The 13,377-nt window shown below is 48.7% G+C and overlaps 1 protein-coding gene across 1 annotated transcript in view; it reads left to right on the top strand.

The window, feature by feature from the left end:
• The first annotated feature begins 11,934 nt into the window (after positions 1-11,934).
• OBSCN (obscurin, cytoskeletal calmodulin and titin-interacting RhoGEF) overlaps positions 11,935-13,377 on the top strand; it is a 173,325-nt gene continuing 171,882 nt past the window's right edge. Inside the window, 1 exon segment of the mRNA XM_039382410.1 lies at positions 11,935-13,057. Within this exon segment, the coding sequence (XP_039238344.1) occupies positions 11,935-13,057 (1,123 nt within the window).

Raw genomic sequence — 13,377 nt, 5'->3', positions numbered from 1 at the left:
AAACTTTTATTAACATTGATTTTTATTTTACTGTTTATTATTTTTCTGATTTATTCTTAGTGTGAGATAAGGAGACAAAACATCAGGGGTTTTTAGTTGTCTGTAAAAAGTGAATAAAAATACTGAGAAAAATAACAGAATAAATTTTAGATTCTTGGGGACTGTCACATGGGAGAAAAATCAAATGAAATTCTCCTTCAGGGAGGAGGAGGAATAATTTTTTTGACAAAAATCTGCTTTTTGATGCAAAAAATCTAGTACTTAAGAGGAATATTGCAATAAGATCTTATGCCTCAGGCTTTACTAGTTATAATAATTCAAATAATTTAATTGATTTCTTGGAGAAAACCCAAGCACAGCTTGTTTAAGTGTCTGCAAACTATGGCTAAATTCATTTGGCATCCTTTTACTTCCAGCTGAAGAGTCTGGATGAGCAGTTTTGGAGCTCGAAGATCCAATTTTCAAGTGCAAGGAAAGATTTTTCTATATTTTAAAACTGCTTCAAGTTGCTGTTTAAAGCACATTTCCCTGATGTTTCAAGTGGGAAGAAAACACTTGTGGAAAAGCTGCCTGTTGGTTTTTCAAGGGGGAAGGGACCAGTTCTGTGTCTGGTGACATTTGGTTTGTTTTCCTACAAATTCAGGTGCTTTCAACTCTTTCATCATTCTCTCTATAAATTTGAGTTTTTATTAGCCCATCATGTATAGATTCTCCTTCTGTTTTAAACCTGTGGCACGCTGTAGTTCCTGAGTAAATAAATAACTCGTTGGCACAGGGGGTATTTAATTTATTGTCATTTTTAGTGGCCTGTTGGGGTATCTCGGGCATAATTAGGATAATTAGGGCAAGTCACAGCATCCAAAAAGACCCCAAAACCTGGAGAAAAGGAGGCTCAGAGGGGACCTTTTTACTCTCTACAACTCCCTGACAGGAGGGAGGATCAGGCTCTGCTCCCAGGGAACAAGGGAGAGGAGGAGAGGAAACGGCCTCGAGCTGTGCCAGGGGAGGTTTAATTTGGATATTAAGGAAAATTTCTTCCCTGAAAGTGTTGACAAGCATTGGATCAGGCTGCCCAAGGAAGTGCTGGAGTCCCCATCCCTGGAGGGTTTTTAAAGAGGGGTTTAAGTGGACATGGTTTAGTGGAGGATTTGGCAGTGCTGGGTTGATGGTTGGGCTTGATGATCTCTGAGGGCTTTTCCAACCTCAGTGATTCCGTGAAAACAAGAAAGGGTTTCTTGTCCTTCTCTCTGAAAGGCACCAGGTGAACCACAGACACAAACTGCCCATCTGGGAGCCCTCCCAAAACACGTGCCTTCATTTCAGAAGTGAACAGGACCAGAGGGGGTGCTTTGGAAGCACAGCAGAGGCTTTTGTGCCACCGTCCCGGGGGTGCCAGGTGGGACTGATGCAGTTGCATTTGTCTTAGAATTAGCATCTCCAAATAGCCATTACCACATATTAATTACCTGATCCTCCTTCAAGGGCCTGGTGGTGGAGCCTGCAAGGAGCTCATTAGTTATGTCTGGATGGATGGTGGAGAATTTTGCTGCTATTTGTCCTGCTTTTCAGAGAAGCACCACCCACGTGGGTCCAGCAGCCTGTGTACCAGTAGTTATGGAGCTGCTAATCATGCCAGTAGTAAAAATGAATTTGTTATGACTTGGAAATTCTAGTAAATACAGGTGGTCCTTTACAAAAAACAAAGGTGGAGGTCATAAAGTGTTGTCTCTGAGCTCTTTCTCAAAGGCAGAAACCTCCTTTCCCCTCAATCCTATAACTTTATGATCGGTTTTGAAGAAGAGATGAGCTTTAAGGTCCCTTCCAACCCAAACCATTCTGGGATTCTTTGCCTCTTTTCAACCCCTGCTTTCGAAACCCCAAATAAAACTCCCTTTTGCTGCCTTGATGTTTTTTTTTGTGCCCTGAAAAGTGATTTAACACAACATATCACTGTGTCTTCAGACCCTTGGACTGTGCAGCACCTTATCTGCTTTGTTTACTGCCAAAAATAAGCGTGTCTTGCAGTTCCCCCCTGACAGTTGCACAGAGCTGAAGTGGCTGTGGGGGAGCCTGCTGGGCTCTTTTCTACCTCCTCTGTCCTTAGCAGAAATTAGTTTTAAATTTAAAATGCTGTGATTGCTAATGAGAGTCAGTGTGAACTCTTGTTTTTAGAAAATTGTTTAAAAATTTAGAAATTTTACTGGTGAATATGGAAATTATGATCTTGAGCCTCTGAGATGGGCTGGAGGTGCAGCTCAGGCTGTTTTTGCAGACACTTTGTATTCCTGAGGCATAAAGGTGAGGAGATACATAACCTATATGTGTATATATAAGGTTAAGAAAGGGAGATACACACTTAGGTTTATTAACTTGCTGATTTTTTTGCCATTGTGACAGCTCCTGCCTGGGAGGTTATAAATAAACCTACTATTGATCTGATGCCTTTGGAGAAGAATTCCCGTGCAGTGTGTAATGCTGATAAGTCGGCAGCTGCCTGTTCCCGGGTCCCCACATCACATCCAGCACTTGGCTTTGGGATGGACCCTTGAGGAGCAGTTCTGACCCACCTTGTCACAGCAGCCTGACCCCAGATCACCGAAAAACACACCTCTGATGGTGTTGTTTTTTTTTTTTCCCCTCCCTCCTGTTGCTGGAGTGTCCCAGCGAGTCCCTAAAACGCTGCCCTTTCGCCCCTGTCCTGCAGGAAATTTAATCTCCCCGGTAAATGACACCCAGAGCTATTTTGGAGCCGGGCTGCAGAGGGAAAGCAAAGCACGTCAGCAATTTGACTGGGGGAGGACAACCCAGGGGAGGGGTGGGGAGGAGGGGGTGGCACAGCCTAACCCCGGGCAGCAAAGCCACTGCTGGGGGACTTGGGGGGACCTTCTGCCGCACGTCCCTGCCATCGCTGGGGTTTCTGTTTTATTTTCCTGGAGGGGGAAGGGGGGGGGAAACCCAAACCAACATGGTCTCCCCATGTCCTCTGTTCCCCTCTTCCCTCTTCCCCCTTCTGTCATCTCAGTAGGAATCGGCTTTTTCTTGCCCTGCCCAGAACTTTGTTCTCCTCAGACTCAGACAAGACTCCAGGTAAGACCTAAGCCTTCAGCTAAGGAGAGGTGGATTTTTGGGGATGCTGATTTCCAGCAGGAAGTGGAGAGTGTTGGTAGCTGAGGGAGGGGTGAGGTTGTTTCTGTGCCGTGCTGGGGTATGTCTTGCTTTATGAAACATATTTGGGGGATGAAGCTGAAGGTACAGGGAGTAAATCCATCCTTCCTCTGCTCCAAACCAAATGTGGAGTGTTTTGCTTAATTATTTCTGGCCACCCAATCAAATGAGCAAAGATCATCCTCCAGAGGAGAGGAGAAAAGAGAAGAATCGAATTTAAAGCTGTTGATTCTGCTGGATACATTTTGTCCCCAAATTTGAGACAGCAGTGCTTGGAAAACCTGGAAAACATGTGGTTCCTGTGGAGAAGTGGCAGCGTGGAGCGCTTTGAAAAGTTTCATTTCCAGGGCATAGTCTCAGAGCTGCTTTTCTGTCCAGCCAGGGCTTTTTTATCCCCCCTCTGAGTTCCTGCCCAGTGTCAGCACAGATTCGCTCTGCAACCCCCCACCCTCCTCCCGGTCCTCCCAAGGGCTCTGAGGAGGGATGGGGGGAGATGGAGCCCGACAGCTGAGGCTATTTTGGGCCCTCCAGCTCAATGGGGTGGAGTGACTGTGATGACAATGACGTCCACTCGTTAAAATACGAGGGCTTAGGTGGGAGCCGCTGCCGATTGTCACCGAGGGAATTCTTTGTCCGTGTGGGAGCTGCGATCCCGCGGCTGCCTCGCATAGGAAATCACGTGCGCTGAACCCAGACCATTCCTGTCTCTGCAAGTCTGGTTTTTTTTTTTTTTTTTTCTGGGATCTGCCACAGCTGCTTCCCTCCAGGGCTGTGTGTAAAGCAAAGGCCGGTCGGGCGAAATTTGTAAGGAAATTTTTTTGTGGTGAAACGGCCAGAATTTAAGTCGCTCCTTTTCTGTCCCCGGGGTGGCAAACCCAGAATTTTTGCCTTTTCCCTCCATTTGTCTCCTCCATTCTCACCCCTACAGAGCAGGAATGAGCATCACTGTGAGCCTGACACCTCCCTGGTGCTTTAGCCTTTTCTTACTTCAGATCAGCCTTATTGCCTTTAGGCTCAGAAAAATAGAAGGGGAAGGTGCTGCCGTGGAATCTTGAGGGGCTGATCTGAGCAGTTTTAGGCCTCTGGAAGTTTCTGGGATGGTTTTAGAGCTCCATTGAAGGTGGAATCTGAAGTGAAGCCCCCATGCTGCAAGTAGGATGAAGTCCCTTTGCTGCATGGAGCTCTTGGAGCTGTTGGTGTGTTGTTGGAAAGTGCTGAAAAGAGGGAAGAGCTTTGCAAGCAATAGGTCTGTTTATATCCAGGAAGAAAGATAATATGTGCTTTAAGCATATAAATCATCCAAGTGCCTTCAGTCTCCCATGTTTTTCAATAAGTGTGTGCCACTAATGTGCTAGAAGGTGATCTGACTGCCTTGCCCAGTAGATTTCACTAACCAGGTGATTTATTCTTGGTTCTTTTTGGAATTGTCTAAATGTTTTGGCTCCTGTTTGCTACCAGTCACTGGAAATGCCCAGGTTATCGGTAAAGGATTAATAATGGGAGCAGGAGGTCAGGCAGGTCCTTTCTGAGTCCGTTGGTACATTTTTAGCCCTGCCCTGAAGGTCAGAGTTGTGAGATGGTCTTGCCTCGAGCGGAGCCTTTTCCCCCGGGGGCTGCTCACCGTGTTTGACACCATGTCAGCCCCTGACCTGCTGTGAACTTTCCCTTAAAGGAATCTCCCGTGGGTGTTGGATTATGATGGAGGCAGTAGATGGCAGGGAATGCAGACTAGCCTTACTCTGGACCCAGTTAGAAGCTCCTTGCAACAGGCTCAGTGTGTCGCAGGATCTCGGCGTCCGACATCTCCAGTGCAGGAGATGGATCCACCACGGAAAGCTCATCCAGTGACCTTTGAATGTGCCAAAATGGGTTGTCCCTCACTGAAGTGGAATTCAGAGTAGCCCAAGCTAAGCCCTGAGCCCAGCTCCTGGGCCACAGATCCCGTTCCTGCTCTGCTGAAACGGGCATGGGATAAATTCTGGGATCTGGTGCAAATCTGTGCTTACTCCTGATTTAGGGCTGTGATGGGCGGGGAGCTCTGGGTGTGCTGGAGTGCATTTCACCCTCGGAGCACTCCCTCTGCTGGGGTGGCTCCCGGGCCCCCACTAGAGCCCATCTGATGTCACCCAGCCTGCAGCTGACACCGGACACTGGTGCTATTTCCAAGCTGCCCATTCCCTGGGAGGCTGCTGGAAGCAGGAGGGCAGCAGGGGGTTACTGCTGCTTCCCCTCAGCAGGATCTTAAGCATCAAAGGAAACCCACATTTCCCATTTGAGGACCCACCAACTTCCCTCCCCACCCACGAATTCCATTTCCTGATGGTTTTAGATAGAACAATACATGCAGAGATGTCATGTAAACTGGAGTAATACCAGCACTGCCTTGATTTTTATCTGCAACTTCTGCTTTAGTGATGTTCTTTGAAAGCTCAGGATCCAGAGGCGAGAAGTTCCCTGTGAATGTTGCCCTTCCCATCAGGAAAGGAAGGAGTACAAGGCTTAGAAGTTAGTATTGCAGAGAAAGTCCTGGAAACATGAGATCTAAAGGCAAGAAAAATACCCCAAATCAGCGTTTTTTGACTTGGGCAAAGAAAGGGTAAAAGAGGATTGAGAAAACGAGCAAACAGGAGCATGGTGGGCATTCATATGGTATTGAGAGAGCCTCTGTGCTTCTCATCTGTGTTTGGCCTTCGATGATCTCTTGGATTTAGGTTTATCCTCCCTTGGGCTTTACATCCCCTAAGTCTCCTTTATGCAGGTGTGCAACTCGTGGCCACCTTTGCCTCAGGAATGTTTTAGGAGATGGATTGCACGGTGCTTTTTGCACTTTGCCCGGAGTCAGGGTGGGGAGGATTCCCTTTCTAGCCACCCGAGTGAAAGGCTTGGACAGAGAATAACCTGCCACCCCTGTCCTCTGCTGCCAAAGAGCATTGTCACAGGCTGCTGATGGCTTGGGGGGGACAATATGCCATGGGAGGAGACCTCTGACTCCTCGGGGGTTGGTGAAGGCTTTCCAGGTTCAGATCAGCATCGATGAAGCAACATGAGACCAAGCCATGAGCCAGCAGAGCACAGTGAAGCACAGGAGGTCAGGAGATGGAGCCAGGCTGGGAGAGCTGGGGGGGTTCACCTGGAGAAGAGAAGGCTCCAGGGAGAGCTGAGAGCCCCTTCCAGGGCCTAAAGGGGCTCCAGGAGAGCTGGAGAGGGACTTGGGATGAGGGGTGAAGGGACAGGACACAGGGAATGGCTTCCCACTGCCAGAGGGCAGAGTTAGATGGGATGTTGAGAAGGAATCCTCCCTGTGAGGGTGGGGAGGCCCTGGCACAGGTTACCCAGAGAAGCTGTGGCTGCCCCTGGATCCCTAGAAGTGTCCAAGGCCAGATTGGACGGGGCTTGGAGCAACCTGGGCTAGTGGAAGGTGTCCCTGCCCGTGGCAGGGAGTGGAATGAGATGATCTTTAAGGTCCCTTCCAACCCAACCCATCCTGGGATTCTGTGGCACCACCACCATGAGGACTCTCCATCTCCTGCTGACTCTCCTGACGAGCTCCACTTCTGAGTACTCCAAGAGGATCTGGAGAAGCCACTGCAAGGGACTTCTTTGCTTGTCCAGGGGAAGCAGGTGTTGGGCAGAGACTGGAAGTGGAGGGGACAGGAGCGGGCAGGAGACCTTGGGTGGCTGCATGGCCGAGTTTGGCTCCTGGGCAGTGATTTATTTGCATTATCTGACAGGTCTGTGCACTTCTGCCTCTTTCCCCCCAAACGCAAACCAGCGAAAAATTGAATGAATAACAACATAATTAAAATTACAAGTGCTGCCAGTTTTCCTTTGGCGTACTCAGAATTACCCCAGATGGGAATGTGATCTCTGCTGCAAATGATTAATCACAGAGGGATTACATGGGGAAATGTGACACTGGCAAATGTCTGAGATTTATTGGAAAGGGCATCTGCATTGACTTGGTTTATTCATGCTTTGTTGTCAGTCCTGTCCCTTCCAAGGGAGCTGTCCTGGCACTTGCAGAGAGTTATTATTATTTTTTTTAACTTCAAGAGTTACTGGATTTTTTTAAAAGTTTAAATGAACATATAAATAACCAAAATTAATGTAATTATTTACTAAATTGATTGACAAGTTACAAAGTTGATTAACAAGTAGAACTTGTTAATTAACACTGTAGAAATATTAAACACAGATTAACATTGTAGAAACATTAAATCTTGTCCTTTCTGCATGTTAAGTTAGTTCTCTCCTTACCCCTAAATATAATTATGAGCATAATCCAACGTGATGCATTTTATCCCATTTAAAATTAGATAAAATGTGATTTATCTCATGCAGCCTGTCTGGCCTGTTAGATGTGTTAGATACTTCTTGCAGCCTCATCCTTGCCACAGGTTAGGATTTCATGCCTGTTACTGGATTTCATGCTCTCAGCACCCATAAAACAAGATTTTTTTTTTACCCCTTTTTTCAGACAGGGACTGAAGATCCAAGAGTTTGTGTCTTTCTCTTATCTATATAAGTAATTCAATAGCAGAGCAAGGAATAAACCGTGTTTTTCTTTCTGACAGTGTCAGGAATAAATGTGAAAGGTAGCAATGAACCCTATTTCCACTGATCCCTGGGTTTTCTTCTGGATCCCAGCCATTCATAATGGAGTAAGAAGCTCGGAGTGTGAGGGCAGGTGGTGGAAGCTGGGGGAGGTGCTGGTTACACCGAGGGATGTGGGGTCTGCACCCTGCCCTGGGAGGGCTGTGGGCTCCTGCTGATGGAGAGAAGGGGGTTGCAAACACCAGGCAAGTGTTTGGGAGCAACAGGAGAGGGAGGCTGGGCCTTGAGGCCACTGGAAAGAAGTGTCTTGGGTGGATTTGGTGCATCAGTCTGGTTCAGGAGCAGAAGGAACAGGCAGCTGGTGCAGCAGCTTCCCTGTGTTTTGGCTGTTCTTTACTATCAGAGGTACTTGGGCTGTGTTTGGGCACTGCTTAGCATGGAAAAGAGAGGAGGAGGATGCACAAGAGCTTTAGGAGGTGGTCAGCATTCCTGCTCTTGTAAGAGCCAGCCTTTGAGAGCCCTTTCCATGCTTCCACAGAGCAGAGCTCTGCTCCAGGCATGGATACATCTCCTGGGCTCCAGGTGAGGGTAAGAAAGATGGTTTGAGAGAAGCCACTGTTTGCTGGAAGGTCCCTGGCTGGTTCCCAAGCAGGCACCTCTTGTGTCCATTGCCATCCCAGTGCTCCAGGCACTTCTCCATGTAATGCAGGGCTCAGTTTGGTGGAGAACTGAAGCAACTTTATTTTTTTTTTTTGTTCTTTTTGACGCTGTGGATTTGAATCTGAAATGAGTCCGAGTGACACATCTATCAGAGACAACCAGGGAGCCAGGAAGGATAAGACATGGCAATGTCTCCTGAAGATAAATCCAAGTGCTTTGATGACACAGTGCAGCCTGAAATCCAAATTAATGGCCCTGAAAGTTCAGGACATGAGCTCTGAGCCCGTGTTTTCATTGTTAACTCTTATTTCATGTAGTGAATGGTGCTGCTGGGCTCTCCAGTGTACAGCTTGAACCTCAACATCCCCTTCTGAACAGTGACATGGTGCTTCCCCAAATTAGCAGAAGACACTGATTGTCAATCAGTTGGCTTCAGTGGAAATTTCCACTGACTTCAGTGTACTTTGGCTCCAGTCCCAGGCTCGTATCTGTGCCTTCAAACCATTCATGCAGCTTCTCTGCCCACAGCTTTGCAGGTGTTTATGGAAAACACATTTTTAAAGCTCAAGTGAGGGCAGAGGTTGGAGGTATTAAGAGGGACTAAAGGAGTTCAAACTAGTTCACTGATTTCTAGACCACTTTTAGACCAAGAGAAAACCAGAGCTGTGTGTTTGTTGCAATTAGTGTTGAAAGTGGCCCATTAATAGAAAGTCAGCTTGTGTTGGTACTAATGACTTCAAGTCAATCATTCTTTACCCTCTTAGTGTTTATTAAAAATGATTTCCCCCCGTTACTTTTTTTCCCTCCCCTCCCAGATTTAATATTTGAAACCATTTTCTTTAATCTCTAAAGTTTTGTGGTGGAATAATGAAATTTGCTTCATGCCAGGAATCAAAAGCAACTGAAATTAGTTTAGAAAAGAACAATTTCATCCAAAAGGGAAAAGTCTTTGACTGCTTCTTGTCATTTTGTATGTTCTTTGGAATGAGAGAGACAGGACAGGACAGGACATGGTGTATTTTTCCTGCTAAATATAGAAAGAAGACCAAGTTTGGTTTTGCCTTAGGTCTGTGACCCAAATGAAGTTGGAAGTTTGGCTCAACAGTAGCATCTTCAATGATAATAATGATCACAGAACATCCTGAGCTGGAAGGGACCCACAGGGATCATTGAATCCAACTCCTGACCCTGCACAGGGCACCCCAACAATCCCACCCTGTCCCTGAGAGCATGACCCAAAAGCTTCTTGAACTCTTTTAGCAAATAGCATTTGGTATTTTTGTGACCACTTTCCCAGTCTTTATTTTTGATGGCAATACGTGTTTTTCAATCCCCAGCAGCATAAATGGAATGGAAATTGCAACGTTATTAATTTTCATGCATGACTTGCCATGTACCTCAGCAAGTACATTGTCATATGTATACTGTGAATGTAATTATTTCATAATAACTATAAAGACCATCCCTGTCTTGATATGAATAAGTAGGAGGGGAGCCAAGAAGCAGGGAAAATAAGTGATTTTTCCCAAGGCCATGCAGCAGGTTGATCCAAATCCCTCTCCCTGGTGCCACCAGTGATTTCCACATTAACATTAATACACTGACAGGAGCTGGAGAAGAATGGAAAAATGGTGATTTAAGAGATGAAAGCAGGTTTTTTGGCCTGCTCCTACTGATTTCTGCTGGAGCTGGAGGGGGATTGTGAGAGCACCTGCCATTGGGTGAGAGAGTGGGTGGATGTGTGGCCAGCAGGGAAACCAAACTGCTGGAGGATTAAGAAGGATATTTCTGTCTCAGTGACTGGTTTTTATTTCCTTTCTGAGTTACAGCACACAGAGCTCTGGTCCCTTTGCTTTTTGTGGCACTTTGAAGGTGAAAAGGCACAGATGTGGGAGCAGCACTGTGATCACCCCCGAGTAGGACCATTCCTAAAGCTCAGACAGGAGCTTTTCAGGACAGGGATGTCTGGAATCATGAGGCCAAGGAGATAAAACAGCTTAGAGAGAAATGGTGCATTGAAGTCTCCAGGAACCTGGTCTAGTGGGTGGCATCCCTGCCCATGGCAGGGGGGTTGGAAATAGATGATGTTTTAGGTCCCTTTCAACTCAAATTATTCCATGATTCTTTGGCTTCCAGAGAGGCTTGGAGCTGGGAAGCTCAAATTCCTTACAGAGCACCATCAGCAGGTCTAATCCTGCTCCCAGAGAGAGTCAGCTGGTGCACAGTTACTGGTGTCAGTGGGGTTGAGAGCAGATCTTTAGCTGTGCTACACTTGCCAAAGTAAATCCTACCCAGTCCGTGCAAAAGGTCCCTTGGAGGGTTAGAGGTGGAATGACTCCAGCAGAAGGGAAAGAACATCCAGAAGTGCATGTGAGGAGCGGTCAAGAAGGAAGGAATGTTTGTGGGGTCTTGGGGGGGTGCCCTGAAGGAGGTGGTTGCTGCTGGATTGATCTCCAACAGCACAGGGGTGGGTAAAGTCTGTGTGTGAGTGAACATGGCTGTGAAGATCAGCACCACTGATTGCTTTGGGCTTTCCTGGGACACAGTGGCTCCAGAATTGCCATGAGCTTTAGTTTTCAACTCTGCTGAAGCCTCATCCCCTTGGCTGGTCCATATCATCAAACAGCTGCAGATCAGTGCACGGGTCCCTCTGAGGGCAGCTGAGAATAAGCAGATGATGAAACATCTTTCCTGTAATCCCTAAGCCATGTGGGGCTCTTCTGGAGAAGGGTGGCACTGTCTGGATTGCTGTGCCCATCCCCTGGGGCAGTTCCTTCACGTGGCTTTGCACTCCTGTGAGCATAATCACAGAATAATAGAACCAGAGATTCTCTTATTAGGTAGGTCTGGGTTGGAAGGGACTGTAAAGATCATCTGGTTCCAACCCTCTGCCATGGGCAGGGGCACCTTCTACTATCCCAGGTTGCTCCAAACCCCATCCAACCTCGCCTGGAAACCTTCCAGGGATGGGACAGCCACAGTTTCTCTGGGCAACCTGTGCTGTGGCTGCTCCATTCCTGGAAGTGTCCAAGGCCGGGTTGGACAGGGCTTGGAGCAACCTGGGATAGTGGAAGGTGTCCCTGCCCATGGCAGGGTGGTTGGAACCCAACCCAAAATGATCTTGAATGTCCCAACCCAAACCATTCTGTGGCTCTATGATGGAGGAAGTATCTTGATGTTTAGACACATCTCTCAGAATTTAATGCCCATTTGTTTCCCTACAATTACAGAACTTGCCCATATCTTCCAGAGCATTAGTGAAAGGGACCATCATGTTCCTTCTGTATGAACTGCCCAGAGAGGTTTAATTTGCTTCCCATGGGGAAGTGATCTCCCTTATCCACCAGCAGTTTGTTAACCTCAAATATAGGAAATCTTCAAGGCCAAAAACATTCAAAGGCCTTCTCCCCCATCCTGAGAAGGATATTGAAAACCTGGCTGATCCAGATGACAAACATCCTGATACCACGGGAGTGCAGCAGTTCTTTGCTTGCACCCTCTAATCCGCTCTCTCCTGGCACATTTTGTTTCTCCCCCTTTAGGAAGGAAGCCAGGATGGATTACAGCTCCCTCAGCGGAGTCCCCCGGTTCCTGACCCGGCCCAAGGCGTTCATGGTGTCCGTGGGGAAGGATGCCACCCTGAGCTGCCAGATCATCGGAAACCCCATCCCGGTTGTGAGCTGGGAGAAGGACAAACTGCCAGTCCAGTCTGGGGGGAGGTTTAAAACCACGGAGGACGGGGATCTCTATCGGCTCACGATCTACGACCTGAGCCTGGAGGACAGTGGCCAGTACATCTGCCGGGCTAAGAACACCATCGGGGAGGCCTTTGCCGCCGTCAGCATCAAGGTGGGGGAGGAGACCACGGTGACAGAGCAGGCCCCTTACTTCATCCAGAGACCCTCCAACATCAAGGTAACCCTGGGAGAAGATGCCATGTTCAAGTGCAAGGTCCAGGGCAGCCCTCCCCTCTCGGTGAACTGGGAGAAGGACGGGAGGCACCTGCGGAACCAGGCGGACGCCGGGCGCTTCCAGATCGAGTCCGCCGGGGAGTCCAACGCTCTGACCATCCAGTGTGCCCGGCTGGGGGACAGTGGCACCTACACCTGCCGGGCAGAGAACCTCATCGGCTCCGCCAGCGCCTCGGCCGCGCTGGTGGTGGAGACCCACGGCTCCTCCAACCCGGGCAGCAGCGCCAACTTCGACTCCAGCTGCGGGAAGACGGTGTCCTTGCTGTCCCACTTGCAGAAGAGGCGGGAGGAGATCAGGAAGATGGACGTCTCCCACGGGATTCTGGACTCGACCTCTGCCCAGTCTTACTCCGAAGGGTTGTCCGGCATCGCCTACGGGCTCTCCCGGGATTACGAGCGGGCGGCGGGGCTCTCCAAGGGGGCTCGGAACGCCACCTGCGGGGCGCTGACGCGCACGTGCAGCGTCACGGAGGGCAAACACGCCAAGCTGAGCTGCTACGTGACGGGGGAGCCCAAGCCGGTGATCGTGTGGAAGAAGGACAACGAGGTCATTTCGGAGGGGCGGCGGCACGTCATCTACGAGGACGACCAGGAGAACTTCGTGCTGAAGATCCTCTTCTGCAAGCAGGTGGACAACGGGCTGTACACCTGCACGGCCTCCAACCTGGCGGGCCAGACCTACAGCTCCGTGCTCGTCACCGTCAAAGGTGGGTGCTCGTGTCTCTCGCGTGCCTGCGAGGGGACGGCCAGGGCACTTCTGAGCTGGGGTGGGGACAGGAGCAAAACTGCCACCAAACCCTTGTTGGAAGCTTGTCTATCCATCTTTAGATAGCTCCTGTTGGGAGGATTTTCCATATTCTTGCTCTCAGAGGAGTGGGTCAGATGAGAGCAAAGATGAGTGGGATGGGAACAAAACCCTCCCAATGAAAAGGGGGTTATGCACTGGAGTAGATGACCTGGGCACGGAGTTCCATCACCGAGGAGTTTTTAGGAAGGGCATTAGAGGTGCCAGCCAGGGATGGATGAT

The sequence above is a fragment of the Pipra filicauda genome, unplaced genomic scaffold (assembly GCF_003945595.2).
Source record: "Pipra filicauda isolate LSUMZ 115617 unplaced genomic scaffold, ASM394559v2 scaffold269_size1075953_pilon, whole genome shotgun sequence".
Classification (NCBI taxonomy): Eukaryota; Metazoa; Chordata; class Aves; order Passeriformes; family Pipridae; genus Pipra; species Pipra filicauda.
Note: the sequence above shows the minus strand (reverse complement) of the source record. Positions and strands in the feature narration are given on the sequence as shown.